Source organism: Desmodus rotundus, chromosome 2, assembly GCF_022682495.2.
Source record: "Desmodus rotundus isolate HL8 chromosome 2, HLdesRot8A.1, whole genome shotgun sequence".
In the NCBI taxonomy this organism is placed as follows: domain Eukaryota; kingdom Metazoa; phylum Chordata; class Mammalia; order Chiroptera; family Phyllostomidae; genus Desmodus; species Desmodus rotundus.
In genome coordinates this window covers 191,676,115-191,695,309 of record NC_071388.1, presented here as the reverse complement: position 1 = coordinate 191,695,309, position 19,195 = coordinate 191,676,115, and the positions used below count along the sequence as shown (strand labels likewise).

The 19,195-nt window shown below is 37.8% G+C and overlaps 1 protein-coding gene across 3 annotated transcripts in view; it reads left to right on the top strand.

Annotated features, from left to right (window-relative positions):
- The window catches only part of BARD1 (BRCA1 associated RING domain 1), a 64,383-nt gene that overhangs the window by 36,504 nt on the left and 8,684 nt on the right, over window positions 1-19,195 (top strand). For all 3 annotated transcript variants that reach the window (XM_024564135.3, XM_053919053.1, XM_071220705.1), the window contains 5 exons: window positions 235-315; window positions 1,925-2,097; window positions 9,287-9,395; window positions 15,897-16,029; window positions 16,557-16,649. In XM_024564135.3, the coding sequence (XP_024419903.2) occupies window positions 235-315; window positions 1,925-2,097; window positions 9,287-9,395; window positions 15,897-16,029; window positions 16,557-16,649 (589 nt within the window). The remainder of the gene's footprint in view (window positions 1-234; window positions 316-1,924; window positions 2,098-9,286; window positions 9,396-15,896; window positions 16,030-16,556; window positions 16,650-19,195) is intronic.

Here is a 19,195-nt window from a genome sequence, read left to right as displayed (position 1 = left end):
AGATTTTGTACTTTGTATCCAAGAATGAACCATCTGAGTTCCAGGACTTGGTACCTCAAAGCAGTTAATTCATACAAAACTTACCAGTTATTAACTCACGAACAGTAAGCATAAGAGAAAAAGGTTTGTTTATCTTAAAGAAGCAGAATCTTTAAAAAAAAGTCATTCTGTTACTATTCTCCATTATGTTTTTCAATTTCTTTTTTTTCCCTTTTTTTTGTGTTCTTACACTAGGGCGACGTACCTTCTGCTGCGTACCTCTTACAACATGGCAGCGACCCCAATGTTAAAGACCATGCTGGATGGACGCCATTGGTAGCTTTCTGTTTGTTTGTGCTTTATTCCCGTTCTGTTTGTGTTTTATAGTTGTTATATAGTTATGCAGTTGTCTATATACCATTCTCTGCCATATATACACTCTTTTTAATCTGAAAACTTGTATTTTCTCCAAGTAAGAGAAAATAATTATTTTTCATCTAGCTCATCAGTTGTGATGGGCATGAAATGAACTACCTTTTGACTGACTACCTTTAGATTTAGGAAACCCATTATACCACACCACATCGCTGAATTTAGCAAAGGTGTGGAGAGGTCGCTGCTGCAGCCAACATCAGGCTCCATTCTGCAGCGTTGCCTGTAACCGGAAACATTTCGTGGAACAGAGAGGTCAGAGGAACTGGGTGGGTTAGGAATGTATCACAAGGCAGTGATTCGTACTGAGGATCTGCCTCAGCCTCACTCATACACCCTATCCAATTCCAAATATATAGAGACAGTAACACTTTGCTTCATTAATCGTGTTTAGAAGCCTCTGCTTATTATTACTAAAATGCAGCGTGAAGAATAGTCTGGGAAAAGAATGGCACAAATACGGGAACAGTGCTATATGGGTTAATTATATTAGGACAGTGAGCATGCAACTTGGATACCGCCTTAGACGTGTCAACAGATAAGTGTATGCCCTTGCCCTGGGAATTGCGAATTCACAAGAATTGGGGGATCCTCATTAGGCCAGGCACAGAAAAGGTTTAAAGTGGTACATAATGACTTCTCTTTGCCAAGTTTAAGCTGGGAGGGTTTAGTCTGGATCAGTCTTTGTTGTTTGGACTCTATGGACTGGCTAACCTTTTCAAAGAAAAGGTTTTTTTTTTAAGCTACTAAGGCAAAATGTAGTAAAAAGTTGGCGAGTGATTTAGAGGGCCTGATATCTAATTTGGATTCTTTTCTCCTAGAAATAAACCTATGGAAGTTTATTACGCATCACCTATTGGGAAGTGAATAGCACAGCATGACAGAGACTTGTCAGATTACAACAGAGGAGCGTTCTTGCGTTCATTAGACAGGGAAAGATTTGCACATGAGATTTCCTTGAACATTCCATTATCACCAGCCATGCCATTCATTCAGCAAGCCCTTTTGAAGGTCTCCTCCGTGTTATTTCTGTTTTCATTGACACCAGGCATACCGTAATCTGTGTATGTGCGGGAACACCACCTAGCTTATGGCCAAGCACCTGATTTAGCAATTCTGTTCAGCCTTGGAGAATTTCAGATTTTATGCATGATTTGGTGTTTAAATACTTTCTAAGGTTTTTTTTTTCTTGTTTTAAATTTCTTATTGTAGAATAATTTAGGAGCTATAATTGGTTTAAAGCTACATTTTCTTCTAAAAAAAGAGCTCTTGACCTAAGGCTCAAATGAAAGACATCTTTTTCCATGAATTGCATAGATCTTAATCACTATATATCTTATCACAAAGATTATTAATAGCGGCTTTTACTTTGTCAGCAACTTATGGTCTGTACGAGTGTTTAGGTAAGAGCCAATTTACTGACCGCGGTTCATATTCGTTTTTACCAAGTGTGGTTTTATTATGATGATGTCTATTGCTCTTCCTCATCAGTTTTTTCTTTTTGAAAAATTAGCATGAAGCCTGCAGTCATGGGCACCTGAAGGTGGTGGAATTGTTACTCCAGCACAAGGCCCTGGTGAACACCACTGGGTATCAGAATGATTCACCGCTCCACGATGCAGTTAAGAACGGGCATGTGGATGTAGTCAAGCTGTTACTGTCCTGTGGAGCTTCCAGGAATGCTGTGTGAGTAGTTCACCGTGGAGACTTTTTTCACTGACGTAAATTCCTAAATCAAGGTCTGTGATGAAGCAAAGACTTTATTATCCAGTGGATGGCTCACTTCTCTTTCCCAACTAAAGTTAGATGTGACCTTTAAATTCTGGATTTAAAACCAGCATTCATGCCCTTTTCCTTCGTGATACGTATTTGAGGGAAATACGCTCTTTTAATTCAGAAATAGTTACACAGTTTATTTTGGAAGCTTTGACTTCCTGTACAAATTTAGTTTTTATATTCTTTAGATTGATTAGTACTTTTTAATAAGAATCAGGAGCATAGAAATAACTATTTTATATTTTTCCTAATACTTCTGAGTTTTAAATATTCCATTCCTGTCCTGCTTTTTCTGCATATTTAGAATAACAACAGTTAAAATATGTAAGAATTCAGATGTTAGGCAAGGGCAGTCAAATTATTTTTTAGATTTTTCACATCATTCAAATGAAGCGTTGGGGAAATTGCTTTGCAGTGTCAGGGCAGAGATGCATTAGTGGGTTTTGGCTGCTGCGTTTTAAAGTTGTTACTGTAAAAATTGTCAAGCAAATGCTGTATGTGGATTTTATATCTTTAATCTGTAACTTGGTTCATGTCTCCTTACATATTATTTTACTCTTTTCAGTTAATGAGGTAGTTGAAATGAAAATGCAAGGATTGTCTCTGTGTCCCCATTGCTTCTGTAGGCTTGGGAGGAAGACACCAAAGGTCAGGCTTGCTGTGGTTACAGAGGCAAATAAGAAATATAAAACGCAGAGCTTCTAGGCTGTAATTTTTATAGGTGACCATAGAACACAGAGGAATAATGCAGGGCTGTATTATACCTTGGTGCTGTTAGTTTCCGTAAGTGGGTCTAATATTCATGTCATACGTGAAAAGATAATTGGGGCAAACTCAGGACATAAATATTCTTTAAAAAATGTTCTATTTGCTTTGCGCACACGTTACATTAGATCCATATACAGATATGGATCTACCAGATAAGAGCCTCCTGTGGGTGTAGCAAGCGATTTGACAAAACAAATGGTTACTTGGGTCGGGTGAAGTGGAATAGTTTCTATTCTTGGGTTGTTAAATCAGCCATGACTACTTTAATGAATGGGGCACTGGTCAGGGCATTAGGGAATCGAGCTTTTATTTGTGACTCTGTTACTGACTTAATAGCCTCAGGCAGGTTAATTTCTGTGCCTTTGTGTCCTCACCTATAAAACATGGGTGCTGTCTGTTACTGTTCTGTTTCTTCAGAGCACAGTGAGGATTAATGAGCCAAAACACAGACCCTGTCTTGAGGCTCATACGCCAGGAGTCTTCACGACACCGTGAAGCTTGTTAATATACAAGGTGTGGACAGGAGACAGTTAGGGAATCTGCCTTCGCAGGTGCCCTCTCAGGTGGATGTGTTGGTTTAAGTAGGTTTACCTGGTGAAGTGGCAGATAATGAGAAGAAAGATTCTGGTCTTCTGTACTTTGTTCACATACTGCTGGGGATATTTCTGTTGATACCTGTTCAAAACGTCACTGGCTGTCCTTTCCCCCACTGCCTCTTTTCAGCAAGCCCCGGTGGCCACAGTGAACCTGAGCAAGAGCTCCCAGTCCATCAGAGCCATGCCGAGGGAACAGAGAGTATCAGATGTTTTTTTTTTGAACAGATATGTGGTTTATGATTTGGTTCTTTGGTCTGCCATTAGCACAGTTTTCCTTAGAAGGATGTAGAATTCTTAATTAGGAAATGTTATATGGACCATTGGTCCTTTCAGTTGCCTTACCTAATTTAAAAAAAATTTAATCTGCTACAGCAGAGATATGTTGTTTCATAGCTTTAAAAAAACTTGTTGCTGTTTTGAATTTCTATGCTTTTTCCTGCTCCACAGCAAGCCAAGTGACTTGAAAAATTAAAATCCATGTGCTTGCAATTTCATGGTTGTTCATAAAGGATTTCACTTATGGATGGTCTCCTGCCAGTTGTGATAGATTTAACGTTAATGAACATGCCTTTTTGCTTATGTGTGTTTGGGATTGAGTGGTGTGTTTGTGCCAAGTGCAAGTTTAAATGTGTCCATCTTTCCCTTCCGCCTTTAAGCAGTGATGCAACTCATCACAGGCACAGTTATAGGCAGGTACCTAGTATGTCATTCTTGAGAGGAAAGGCCATTAAAGGGTTACACTATATTCTGACCTCCAATAAGTATTTCTTTTTCCTCAGTCTTAGTGATCGAAAAGAACCCTAGTGAAGAAAAGTTTTCCAGGGACATCTAGTACATACTCTTTGTCTTTATACTTGTACTATACAAATTATAAAGCACCCGTGAAGTATATTAAAAAGTTGGGGAAAGTGGAGGTGAGGGACAACACTACACATGTAACTTGTCTGTCTTTCAAAAATGCTAACCTGATCGTGTTAATGACTAGCAATTACTGAGCCTCCAGCTTTCACTCTCTGCTAGGCGCTGGTTTACATGCTTTTTGGGGTATAAATTCATTTGGTCCTCACAACAGTCCTATAAAGTAGGTCGTATTATCGTTCCCATTTTACAGATGAAGAAACAGGCACAGTAGGTTAAGTAACTCTTCAGAAGTCATGCAAGTAGTGAGTGGCAGAGCTGGAATCTAAATTCAGGCCATCTGATTCTGTGACCCCAGCTTGTAACTACTGTGCTTGATTGATGCCATCCCCCCTGCTTACGACCAGGTAGAGAGCTAGGTGTTCAGGGTTTCTTTTTGCCCTTCGGATAAAGTTCAACTCTAACACCACCCTTTTGTTCTTACTTAATCTGGCTACAGTTTACATTTCCAGAACACCCCTTTCCCCTGTGCCTTCTGCCTCTCTCTCTCTGTCTCTCTCCTTCTCTGTCTCTCTCTCTCTCTGTCACTCTCTTCCGTCTCTTTTCTTTTTCTGTCTTTCTTGCTGTTCTCTTTTTCTAATTCGCCATATTAGCACGCTTCAAGGCCTTTGCACACACTTTCTTCTCTCCTGGGATACTTGTATTCCACTTCTCTCCCCTCTTCTTGTCATTCTCCTTTCGTGCCTTGGAAGTTTCACTAGACTTTTTAAGTCCTTCCTATCTGCTTCCCCCTGCTCTGTCTCACTGAGCTCTGTGAGGACAAACTGCCTTTCATCTCATTGGTTCTTTAGTGACTAGAAGAGTTCTTACAGGTACTTGTAGAGTAAATATTTGCCAAGCTGATTACCAAATGGTATTTGTAATCCCCCCCATGTGTATATACATGTACTCATTCTGTGTGTTTTAAATCAATACTAATTAAATGATTATTGATAGTTCAGGTATATGTTTGTTATGCATATTAATATGTACAGCCACTTTTACATAGAATCTGTTAACCTCTGTCAGTGGGGATGATTCTTCAATACTTCATAGTAGCATTTGACAGCAAAAAACAGTAACTTAGGAACACGTAGGTCTTCTGCCAAGATTTTAAAGTAAGTTTAAATTCTTCAATCATATCATTAAAAGTTTTATATGAAATATGTTTTCAAGTTATGATGGAAAATCACAGCTAAAGAAATAGAACAGGAACACATTAGTGGGAAAAAACTGGTAAAATTTGCCAGTGTGCTATATTGTGAAGGAGCAGGAAAAAAAAATGAGAATCAAAAAGGTATCTTTTTGGTTAGTGATTGTGTAAATTATTTCAATAACCAGAAAAACACAATTTTTTGGAGTTCATATAGATAAAGCACATTTTCCATGTAATCACTTGGAATTCACTGAATTGTAAGAGGCTTTCTTTGATAGGGCATTAGGGGAACTGAGTTGTAAAAAGTGGTGCACGGGACAGGTGTTAATACACTGTCATGCACTACAGGTGAATTCCACAGTGAAGACGCTGAGCACAGTCTTCGTTATATGGGTGTTACACTGGCCCGTAGAGTTTGACAAACGCTGTGCCTTCCATGTTCACAGCTGCCTGCTGCTTTTGTCTCCAGCGTCCATTGCTTCGTGCCTGATTATTCCAGCAGTTTTCCACATCGCGTTCGGGTCCTGCACAGGAGCAGGCAGTGATTAGACCCTTCAGCCTTGACAGAAGGCTTTCTTCCACCAGTTCCATTCATTTCAACAGTCCTATTGGTTATTCCCTCCACAGGCTCTTCACATTCATCCACCAAATTCCAGTTTCTACTTTAGGGTTCAAGGCCATTTTGTTTGCTAATGTGTATTCTTTACCTTTTTGGAATCTTATCTCATGTTTCATCTCATTACTTGTCCTTTGGTTTAAACTTGACCAATTTTGTACTTACGTGTTGAATGAGTGTTTGTCTGCAGTATGATTATAGGCAAGGACAGTGTTTTCTAAGTGTTGTATATCTCCCCGAAATATCTAGTGTACATGGGAAGGCTTTAGGTTAAGGTATGCCAGAAAATAGAGACGATGCTGCACGTTTAAGAACATAAAAAACAAACAAACAGTGTTCAGGGTCCCTTGGTAACCCATTCTGATGAGATTATTGATGTTTACCCTGAGTCCATGGTGCTGTGGCAGATCTAAAAAAAAAAATGTCTTCCTTATGCAGTAATGAAGAATAACTGATTCATCTCTGCCTTCAATTAATAAGCAATCACATTGATAGTTCCTTGTGTGTGTGACGTGTGACTTTTCCGCCAAGTATTAGCCATATTTTTTTGAAAAATAAATTTATGTACTTTTTAAACTGTTTTTTCGCACAAAATCTGTAAGCAAAGTGTTAGTCCATTCAAATATACCATTATGGGATGAAAGTTTTATGACTTTCTGTGTCCCCATAATAAAGGATAAATCCTACATATGCCTTGTCTTCCCTTGCTTTGGGTTTCTGGAGGTGCCACTTTAAGTCTTGTGTCTAATTCCAAATTTTAGTGGTCTATGACACAGCAGAAACATGACGAGATTTCATAGGCTCCATCTCCCATGGTGCAGGGCTGAGGTTTAACTCGTCGTCTTTCAGTTTGTAGCATCTGGAATGTGTCATCCTCCAGTTCATTAACAGCACAGGGGGGGTAGGGTCTAGTGCATTGCGTGTGAGCAGAAGCCGTCCATAATCTAAGTAGAGAAGCCACGCGTTTGAAGGCCCGATGAGATAGTAAGCTTGTGTAGTAAGGACAGTAAATGTAAATTAGAATCCTGCTAGTCATTTTATGAAGCAGTTCTTCAAACACTAAAAGCACCTTATAAGACCATTGTTTTACTTTAAAGTCCTCTCTAGCTGATGCTCATGGTAAGTACTGGGAAGTACTTTCATTAACATTTTTTTCCTGTTATAGTGGACTTGATTTGCATTCATGTAAAGTAAGTATGCTACAGTTACTATGCCTTGAAGTGCACGTGATTGGGCTCTTATATTTTCTTTGATGTGTAAATTACATATTTCTCTTTGTTAAAAATTCCTTACATATGCAGTGGGTTTTTTTTGATGGCATATAGTGCAACTATTTTTTTCTTCATTTTTTAATTCATTTTTGCACATGGTGGGTTAAGACATAGAATGTTGGTTTTTTAACTCTGATTTCTATTTTTGGATTGTCATACTTAGAGTATGTCTGTGAAGAGATTGCATATTTGGTATGTGGGCATAATCATTTAGGGAATGAAATCGAGAAGTATTAAGTACAGTGATGAGATCAGCTAGGTCTGAAGTAAGCTGAGATTGTCGGCTCTAAGTGGGAATTTACGAGACCCAGGTTCCAGGATGATGGCTCGGGCCAAGGCCGTAAATCAGACAGCTGAAATACAACCGATTGTAGTATGCCTTGTCTGGAAACAGACTGTTGCCAGAGAGAGGTTACGCGTTACTGGACCTGGGCATAGCGGGGAATCTGAGGACACAAATTTATCGGTGTTTACCCAGTGCTGTCCCAGGAAGACATGGAGACAGAACCTGATTGTTGTGAATGGCAGTCATTAGAGAAACATTTGCTGTGGGTCATTTTTTTTACTCCACTAGTGCTCCTCTGTGTCATCAAAACAGCTTTTCTCCAAGGTCATTAATGACCTTGTCCCTTCATTCAGTAGATGCTCTGTCTCTTATTCAGGTGTCTCATCTGTGTGCCCTGCATGCAGCATCAGAGGTGACACCTTCCTCCTCCCTTCACTGTTTCCTTCCAGATCTTTTTTTTATGTATTCAGGACAATTGTAAAAAGTGGTATTATCCCAGGTTTATCATTTTGTATCCGTTTTCACACATTGCATTTTCACGTGAACTTTAGTGGCCATTTCAGGGATATACATAATCTTAAAAACCATGAAAGATTTTAAAAGAAATGCCCATTTTAGAAAACTTTCTGCCATTGTGTAGTATATTAAAATAATTTTGAAACCATATGTAAGGAAGTGGAATAGTAGACAAGAGTTGTGTAGCTTTTATGTTTTACTGATGAATGAAAGACTAATGATAGGCTATAACGAATACCACTGTATTGAACAAGGAAGACACAAGAGTAAGCCAAGTCCGTGGAACCTTCTCTCTTTGTTTTCTCATGGATGAGATAGCAGAGTTGTGCTGTCTGTAAAGTCTCCTCCAGTGTAATATTCTATGACTTGTGAATTAGCATAGGGTGAGAAATTTGCATCAGCTTGTTCTCTGAACCATTCCAGTTTGTTCTGTGAGGGCTGTGATTACTACAGGTTGCAATGTACATACATATCAAAATTAATTTAAAAAATGTCCTGTTTGCTACTTTATTAAATTGTCATGTGACATTAACTTTCCTTCTAGTGGATCCAAGTACCTGTCTTGTCAATTTATCTAATTCTGTATTTGTTTATATAGATGATAGAGCCTATAATTGCGCAGTAAACGACTTTTATTTGCATTTAAACACATCTCACATATAGTGATTAGTGCTTTATAAAGCTATATTGTAAAATGTGAATATGAACACAGGAATACGGTTTTGAAAAAAATTCATGTTTAAATAACAATATATTCCATTGAAAATACACCTTGTAATGGTCCAGTGTCAAAATTTCACCTCTTTTTTCCCTTTGAATTCAGCAGCTTGTGATACTTACTTGATCCTTATGCTTTGTGTGAATTCTGAGTCATTTATTTTAGTAAAATAATGTTAAGGAAGTTGAAAAAATTATTTTGCTAGTGCATCTATTTAATTAGGAACCAAGTCACATATTTTATTTACTTAAACCCATCTGTACTTATCCTGCCAGTAACATATTTGGTCTGCGACCTGTGGACTGTACAGAGAGTGAAGTTATAAAATCACTGTTGCTGCTGCCGGAGAAGAATGAATCATCATCAACTAGCCATTGCTCCGTAGTAAGTATGGATTTACCATTGTGAAATTTATAGCTTTTTATTGAAATTGGTTATGAAAGGAGCATAATGGAAAAATTTCCAGTTAGCAAATTGCTTTTATTCACTAAACAATTGTTGAGCACTTCCTGTGTATTAGTTATTGAATTTGAAGACAATCGGAATAAATGTATCAACAAGTATTTATTGAGTCCCCCGTACCCCCCATATATTAGGCAGCATTCATGCACAATAAATATGAAAAATATGAAGGATAGCAACTCTTATTCTCAAAGAGGTTACATGCTAGTGAGAGAGAGGAAACAGACTGTGAATTTGTAAGCTAATATAAATAATTCCAGGAACTTACAGATGAGTGCTGTGACGGAGACTTTGTAGAGTGTAATTCAGTAGAAGTGGTGGGCTCCAGAAGAGGCACTGCTTTTTATTAAGGTCATCGAGGAGTGCTTCTAAAGAACTGATGTTTGATTTGACACCTGCATGATGAGAGGAGGCAGCCGAGTGGATATCGAGAGGACAAGTGTTCCAAGCAGAAGGGGCAGCAAGTGAATAGGCCCCTCCGTGGATGAGCTTGTCATAGTTGAAGGTTAGAGAGGTCATTATTACTGGCAAGCAGTGAGTGTCTAGGAGTAATGAAAAAACACTGAAAGGCTTTAAAGCAAAGAAGTGACATGATTTAATTTATGCTTTAGAAAGGTCACTCTAACTGCTTTGTAAGAGAAACTGTGACGTGGGTGCAAGAACGGAGATTACTGAGGACTTTTATTATGCAGGATAGAGATACCACGATGACTTGGGTTAAGGTAACATTGGAGATTATGAGAAGTAATGAGGTCTGGTATATATTTTTGAGTGAATGCCAGAAAAATTTTCTGATGGATTATCGATCAGGTATGGGGAAAAGAGTAGTATTGGTATGACTGTAGCAATGGAGTGGTACCATTTGCTGCTGTGGAGAAGGAAATTAATAGTTCTCTTTGTCAATTTTATGTCTATATGCCATCAAATGAAGATGTTGAATAGGCAGTTGGATATGTGAGCCTGAGCCTAGAGAGGTAAAAGCTAGAGATAAAGTGCAAAGAATGCCTGTTCCTTGGGAACCTGTAGTTTAGCGGGGAATACAGATGTAGAAATATTTATTACACATGTAGTAAATTCATAATAGAAGCCATTGCAGTGTATGGTAGAACCAGGCGGAAGAAAGAAGCTAACTTCAGGAGCAATCAGGGGTTGTTTCACAGAGAACGTGGCACAGAACATGTCTAAGGCCTTCTCTGTGAAGCCTTTAAAGGTAAAGGCTTTATGAGGTATCTAATAGAATTCTGCTGGTGTAAAGAATTTTTACAACTCAATAACAAAAACAATTTGATTAAAAAATGGGCAGGGAATCTGAATAGACAGTTCTCCAAAGAGTAATACACATGACCCACAGGCATATGAGAAGATGCTCAGTGTCACTAATCATTGAGGAAATGCAAATCAAAACTACAGTGAGAATCATACCTGTTAGAATGGATATTATCAAGAAGACAAGAAATAAGTGTTGGTGAGGATGTGGAGAAAAGGGAACACCTTATTCAGTATTAGTAGGAATGTAAATTGGTACAGCCACTATGGAAAATAGTATGGAGGTTTCTCAAAAATTAAAAATAGAACTATCATATGATCCAGCAATTCTGCTTCTGGGTGTTTATCTGGAGAAAATGAAAACACTAACTTGAAAAGCTATATCCACACCCTGCATTCATTGCAGCATTATTTATGGTATCCAAGATATGGAAGCAACCTAAATGCTCATTGTTGGACAAATGGATTAAGAGAAATACACACACATACACACACACACAGAATGGAATAATCTTCAGCCATAAAAACAAAAGGAACCTTGTCATTTTTGACAATGTGGCTGGACATTGAGGGCATTATGCTACATGAAATAGACAGAGAAAGACAGTACTAATACTGTATGATCTCACTTAATGTGGAATCTAAGAGCAGCATACAAAAATCCCCCCAAAACATGAGCTCCAGGATAGAGAGAAAAGGTTGAAAGTGGTTCAGAGAGATCGTAGACGTTCCCATCACAAGAAAAGAAGATTTGTAGCTGTGTATTGTGATGGATGTTAACTACACTTATTGCGGTGATTTTACAACGTACACATAATGTCGAACCATTATGTTGTACACCTGAAGCTAGTACAATGTTATATGTCAGTCATATCTTAATTAAAAAAAATGTTATTAGCTGTAAATAGCAGAAAACTTTCACTCAAATGCTTAAAGATAATCCCAATATAGGATAGCTTTTCACTTGGTTAGTTCAGCAATTAAGTGGCTGCACCCATGCACCCAGAACCCAAATTCTTACCGCCTTTATACTTTGCCATCCTCGGCCTTGTTCCCACCGATCTCCCCCTAGTGGTCATAGAGTGATTGCAACGCTCAAGGAAGGGCGGAAACCTCTCCCAGAGCCTTCTGGTGAATTTCCCTTGTGTCTCATTGGGCCACACAGTTGGTTTTGACACACATCATCGTTGAAGATCGGGATGCTTAGAATGTGTAGGAAGTGAGGAATGGATTTTGAGTGGACAACCAGCACTGCAGTCAGGTATACAAAGTGAGGATGGCAGCCCCAATATAAAGAACAGCAGCTCAGAGAGACAAGGAAGCATAAAGGCCCTTGGAAATTTGAGAAACTAGAGTTCAGTGAGAGAGGAGCATATGGGGTGTTAAAGAGGAATCGACAGTGGAGATCTAGGTTGGGATCAGGTTGTGAAAGGCCCCGAATTCCCAGATGAGGAGTTTAGACTTGATTTCCCTGGTTAACGGGGCACTCTTAGTGCCTTCTTAATGGACTGGGACGAGACTGAGACTGGTTGCCACGAGGCCGTTGTGGTGCAGCCCAGGTGTGCGGTGGCCAGGTGGGAACTACAATGGGGGTTGTGGTGTGCGATGGGGAGGATAAGAGGGTTTTAGGGAGAGATGGATGGTGGATTTACTTTATTTAGCAACTGCTCAGATGGGAGAAATGAGAGAAAGGGGTATGTGGACACCTAGGACCATTAGAGAAAGTTCTTGTCTAGTAAGGGCAGTGGAAATGAGCTGGAAGAGACCCTAGAAATCAGGTTAATTTCCTCATTTTAGAAATGAGAAAGTTGAGGCCTAGAAAGATTGTGATTTACTCAGGGTTAATCAGCCATAAAAACATTTTTTTTTAATGGATCAGTTAGAACACAAATTATTGAAATCTTAGGTCAGTATTCATTCATTCTAAGCATACTTAACAACTATAAATTGGCACTTATTTTATTCATTTGAACTTGAACTCTTCTGGCAGAACATAGCATAACGAAGTTGTCATTTGCCAATGTCCCTTTTATGTAAAAGCTGGAGAAAGATTATTTTAAATGTGTCAAAAATAAAGATATCTTTATGGTATTCTTGGAATCTGAGGATATTAATGCCATTCAGAAAAGAGCAGAGTGATTGTCCTCCCAATTCAACTCTCCAGGTACTGTTGTGTTTTTATTCAATGTAGGAAACCTACACCTGTTGCATGTCACATGGGCATAACCAGTGGATGTCATTATTTATTATCTTCACAGTAGATACTTCACAAAGGAAAAGAAAACAAATGATAGCAAATTCTAAGTTGAAAGGGGCTTTTCTCTGTGTGCTTTCTTAAAATCGAAGCTCTGGGCTTTGCCTTCCTCTAGTCACTACCAGACTCCACTCATTCTTTTTCAGCCACAAGGGCTGTCTTGCTGTTTTTTGAATCCACCAAACATACCCCACTTCAGGTCCTTAGCACCAGCTCTTGGCTCTGCCAGGAACAAATGTAAGGAAGCAGATGTCCACATGGCCCACTACTCTCTTCAGATCTGATTCCATTTTAGTCCCACCAAAGAGATCTCTGCACTACAGTACACTGACTAGCATCCTGCCAGTGCTGCTTACCTGACATTATTTTTATTTCGTTGATTTTTTTCTTCCCCGACAAGAATATAAACTATCTGAGGGTAGGCACTTGCCTCTTCTATATACAGTAGCCCCTTCTCAGCAGCCCCAGCACTGAGAACAGTGCCTGACAAAGAGCAGCTGCTCAGAAGTGTATGCTGAATGCATGAATGACTGACTACTGGAGGGTCCTTTGTAACCTGTGCTTGCCCCTGAAACGAGCACAACTGCTCGGTGGCTGAGTCTGCTGTCCTTCACATCTGACTTTTAAGCTATACTGCAAGCCAGCCGCTTCAGGAGGCGTCACGCAGAAGGGAAGGGGTGATAAGTGGGTGGGGTTTGAGTTCCTCTACTTCCCATTTAGAAATTTTGAAGCACTTTTTGAATTAGAGAAGCAGTCTTTACGCTGAAGTCTTAAAAAGCTGCTCGCTGTGTTCTCTGTGACTTCTCTGCCCGTGGTTCTTTCATGGTTTTTAAACCCTATTTTTGATACTCATTAAGAATAACTAATTTATCTAAGAAATCATTCCATATCGAATTATCCTTTAAATAAGACTTCAATGCTAGTGTACATAGTATCTAATTGCTGTAAAATCAGGGTATTGAACCACTTCGGATGGTTTTTAAATGTCTTTTGAACCTCATGGTTCTGAGACTTTTCTGCTCATTCAACCAAATGTCCCTCACTCCCCTCACCTCACCCCTGACCTTTGTCAGACATGGGGCCTTGGTAGCACTTTGATTTCTGTTGTTTGGTTTTTTTTTTTAAATAGCATTTCTTAACTGTGGAAAATTAGTGCCAGTTTCTATTTTTTTAATTCAAATTTAAAGACTGATAGATAGGAAAAGGCTTGACTCACGTTGGTGTTTTCCTTGGGTTGGTAGAAATAGTATCATCCTGCATTTAGAATTGATATATTTTCACTCTTGTATTTTGTGTAGAGAACTAATTTAGCTGAAGTGGAGTTATATAACTTGAAAAGTAATATGTTCCAGTTAAAGCTATCTTATGGCGTTTATTTGTATAACTGGCAAGAATTATTGAAATACTGTTTTTTTAAGTATTACCATCATGTAGTAATTGAACAATCTATAAAGTACACTGAACTATTTTCTTGTTATGGAGTTTTAACAATGTTTAGTATAGACACAGTTACATCGTGTTATTTAGTGAATAGGAAAGATACATAGGCAGAGATGTGATGTAAATGTGTGATGTGCACGGCACATCCGATGAAGACATCCTTATAACTCGAGCTTAGAGCAATAAAAATGTGGAAACCTTTTTAAAAAATGTCATGTATATATACTTAACACATAGTAGACTCTCATTTAATGCATTTTGAGTGAATGAATTATTGAGGTCAATCTGTGTATGGATGTAAGAACTTGGATGTAATATTTTAGGGCATCGGACCAGATGGATGGTCACCACTCTGACAGGTGAAGTGAATAGATAAGTGCCCACTCTCTCCCATCTAGTTGCTGAACTGTACTGGAGGTCACACTCCACTGTCAGTGTTTCACTCCTGTTCTCTGGAGCTTTGAGGTCTCAGGTGTCCAGTACACTTACATGCTCACACACGGAGGGAGGGCTGTTATGTCTTGTATTTGAAAATTACATTACAGTGTTTGACTTTCTGTTCTTTAGTACAGCCGTGTTGATTTACCTTCCCTTTCTTCTTTGCTCAGTCTTTGTGGTTTTTTTGTTGTTTGTTTTTATCAGGAGCTTTCAGCTAACTCTTATTCCTGTCCCGTTTATTAAATATCTATTGGCTACTACTGGATACACTGTCCCATTTTTTCTTTTGAATCTTCCACCTCTAGTGCTACCTCTTGGTGACTTCTCTTTATTTTTGTCTCTTTTGTCTCCTGTGATACAGTTCTAAGTCTGTTGAAGTGAAAATACTAGTCTTTGTTCATAGAGCACTTCCTTCCTTTTCATGAGCTGTGTCGACTTACTATTGTGGAGAATCTGATCTAACTTTTGTATTCTCTTGTCTATTTTCATTTTCTTGGTTTTGAAAGGTAACTGCTTCAATGTTAAAAATTTGTTTCTGTCTTTGAGATCACTGCCGTTCAGGAAATCTTAGTGTTTTTTGATTTTTCACATAATCTCAGTTTAAATTGACCAAGTTCAAGCTCAACTGTACTAAAATAAGTTAGTGGATGGGAGATAGGGAATTGATCATTTTAAGTGGGTATTTTGGGTTACTTAAAAAAAAAAAAGCCTTATTAAAGACAGAATGAAGTTGTGAAACCCTAAAGAGACCCAATTTAGAATCAAGGAAACAAGATGCCTTGGGTATAAGGAGCTATCCCAAGTAACGTTTTAATTGGGGGGGAGCAGTAAAGAAATAGAAAAATAATTACTTAAATAAATTGAACATTAAGGTTTTGAGTGATGATTCAGTGGAAATTGTTGGGAATTAGTAGATAGAGTAAGCTAGGTAATGAAATTCAAGCTTACATCAAGCAAGGGTCAGTTTAATATCTTTCTCTGGTCTTTAAATGTTTTAACACTGGCATTTCCTCTTTTGTTAACAGGTGAATGCTGGTCAGCGTAGGGATGGACCCTTTGTACTCATAGGCAGTGGACTTTCTTCAGAACAACAGAAGAAGCTTAGTGACCTTGCAACAATTCTTAAGGTTAAAAAATGTGCTGAGTTTGACAGTACAGGTGAGGATTATTTATTTTTGGCAGGAAAAAATTTTAAATAGGTAATTCCTTTGCCGAACTCCATTTGGAAGTGGCTGTGTACTTTAAATCTTGTAATCTAAAGTATTTCTATAGTTATAAACTACTTATAGGCTTAATTTGGTTAGGAAATTTAACACGTAAAGTTTTACCCTTAGTTTAGGACAGAACAGTACTGTAGAAGCGCAAATTTATGACTTTGCTAATGACAAATAAATTGTAGTGCATGTAATGCTTTACCTCCCCAGTTTTAATTTGAAAATAAAGGAAAAAATGATTTATGCTAATGTGGTTTTAAGATATTTGTTTTATGGTCTGATTTTTTATAGTGGTAGCTAGGCTAGAGAATGATATTAAAAGAAGTTTTAATACCTAAGTATAATAATTGTTTTTGAAGAAAATTCAGATAAAAGTTTATAACGTGTAGACTGGTTATAAAATAACAGACTAGTTACAGAATTATTTTGGTTCATATCTCTGTTTCTTTTACTGCTTTTTTTGTCTTCTAGTAACTCACGTCATTGTTCCTGGTGACAAAGTTCAGAGCACCCTAAAATGTATGCTCGGGGTTCTCAGTGGGTGCTGGATCCTAAAATTTGCGTGTAAGTGTTGGATTAGAGAAAGTTACAAAATGGATTAAGTAAACTAATTTCCATTTTTATAGTTCTCTATTGCCAATAATTATTCCAAGAATTTATACCAATTTTCTTAACTGTAGTTAGCCACTTCATTTTGCAAAGCTTGTCATATTAATGGTGTCATTTTGATGTTCTTGGTAAATGGCCACATACATGTTCTGGTTTTAAAGTCTTTTTCTATAATACCAACTATTTTAATAAAGCATAAATGGATTATGTTGTAAACTTTTAAGCCCAAGCAATCCATACTGGTATTAAATGAGAGGTTTAACTTAATAAATGCGTATTTTAAATATGCTATGAAATGAAAGTAGTTTATTGCTTTCCCTCTACGATTTCTAAAAACTTATGTAAACACCCTTTTGCTTTCCTGGCTAATCTGGTATATTTTAGGAAGCTGCTGGGAAAGCCTGACAGCTTGTATTACCTGGCTGGGGGCAGTTGTACCGCTGTTATCTAAATCTCCGTTGAAAATGTATCCCCGTAACTGCTTCTCGGTGGTGGTCAGCCACCACCACCATCGGAGCTACCTTCTACCTTCCCTGCTCTCGTTTGCTTTCTTAGCCTTGATTTACCTAGGGCTTAAAGACAAATAAAAAGAAAACTCATACAGGGTTATTTTCTACTTTTCAGTAGCAAAAGCATCTACTTTTGTTACAGTGGTTAAAATAGGACAATGGATTGATCTTTTTTCGTTAACTAATGGTTTAAAAAAGAGTGAGTGTAGAGACAGAGAGGAGGCTGACAGCTCTTGGGGTAGGGTGGTGGGAGTTAGGGGGTGGGGAGATCGAGCAAAAAGGAAAAAGGACTCATGGACAGCGGTGTGTTAACTGTGGGGGAGGGAAGTATAAGGGGGACAAGTGGTAATGGAAAAAATACAGTGAAAAATAATGAGAATAGTGATGGTAAAGGTGTCACAGGAGGAGTCTTATGATGATACAGTTTAGTATCTTGATCCTACTAGTGTTTGTTTACCTTTTACAAGGCTGCACATGTAGTTAAATGATAAATCTACGTACACACACCACACATAACACACACACATACACGAGTACACATATAACTGAATATGCGGTATGGATTGCATCAAGGTGAAGTTCTTGCTTTGGGTGTTGTGCTGTAATTGTGTAAGATGTTAACATGGGTCCCTGGAGAAAGGTGCATAGGACTTCCCTGTATATTTCTTTGCAACTTCCTGAGAACCTATAATTATTTCAAATTAAACAGTTTAAGAGAAAAGAAGAGTGTATATTTCTGATGAAACTTTTTAAGAAGCAAATAATGGATCAGAATTAGTTTTAAAAAAACTTTGTTTTATGGCTTTGTGCTTTGAGGGTTTATGGTAGAAATGCTTGATTTATTAAGATATTCTTAATTTAATGTGTCTTTTGAAGTTGACTTGGGTTGTAAAATTGTTTCCTTTTAGCAGTTGGTGTTCGTTTCCTTTTTAAATGCAGCTGTCCTGTCTTGTGACGCTGGTGCCCACTATGTGTTCGTATCCGGCCAGGTGGCTGTGACCAGCAAGGCACTTCCCGTCTTCTCATTGGGCTCTGTTGTTAGTCTCTCCCGGTCATGATGAGTTCAAAAAGTATGATAAGCAATTTGATAAGCAAGTATGATAACCGCTTATGTCAGAAAAAAGTTTTCCTTTCTGTCTCACTCTTATTTTTGCAGCTTTTCCCTTTCAAATCTGTGGCAGGTCTTACTGTGTCTCAATGTTTAAAAAATTGATTTAAAATTGGTTCATGATTATAGATGCTTTTGTACTGAATCTGTGCCAGAAATTTTGCCAGTGGTTATAGGAAGGAATGGATTTTCCTAATAATAGGATCTCAGTAATAAAGAAACCATGTGAGATTTTGAATGTTATGGCATTTACCACTTAACTTTGAGTATATAGCTCTTGTGAATATGCTGAACTTGCATTTGGATACATATACAGGCTACATGATTCATGTACATAACATCTGCCTTCTTTAAGAAATGGACATTTTTGTCAATTTAATGGTTTGGTCATGTCACTTTTATAGAATCACTGAAGGACTCAAGCTGACTTAATAGTATGCTATTTGGTGATTCTCACAGTAGTGAATAATGTATTCTAGTATCAGTGGTTCTTTTGGGTAAAGGATGGATAGAATCTCTTATTGAAGTTCATATCCCCGTATTTTCTAATAGAGAATCCAAAGAGAAATTAACATCCTTTGATCTAATAATTTCCCTTCTGAGAATTTACCCTAAGCAAGTAAAACAGATAAAAGAAAGAAAAAGACTATTTCTGTTATTTCTTAATAGCAAGAAGTAGGGAGAATAACCTAAATATGAGAGATTTAAGAAAAATTTGAAATGCTTAAAGATATTCTCTGAAAAAACTTACATTTTTGTATGATTATTAAGAGTGTAGTATTATAAAAACAATTGTTTTAGTTTAAAATATATAGAACAATTATATCTTTACTTTAAAAATATATAAATGTGTGAATGCATACAGCAAAGAAATAATCAAAAGA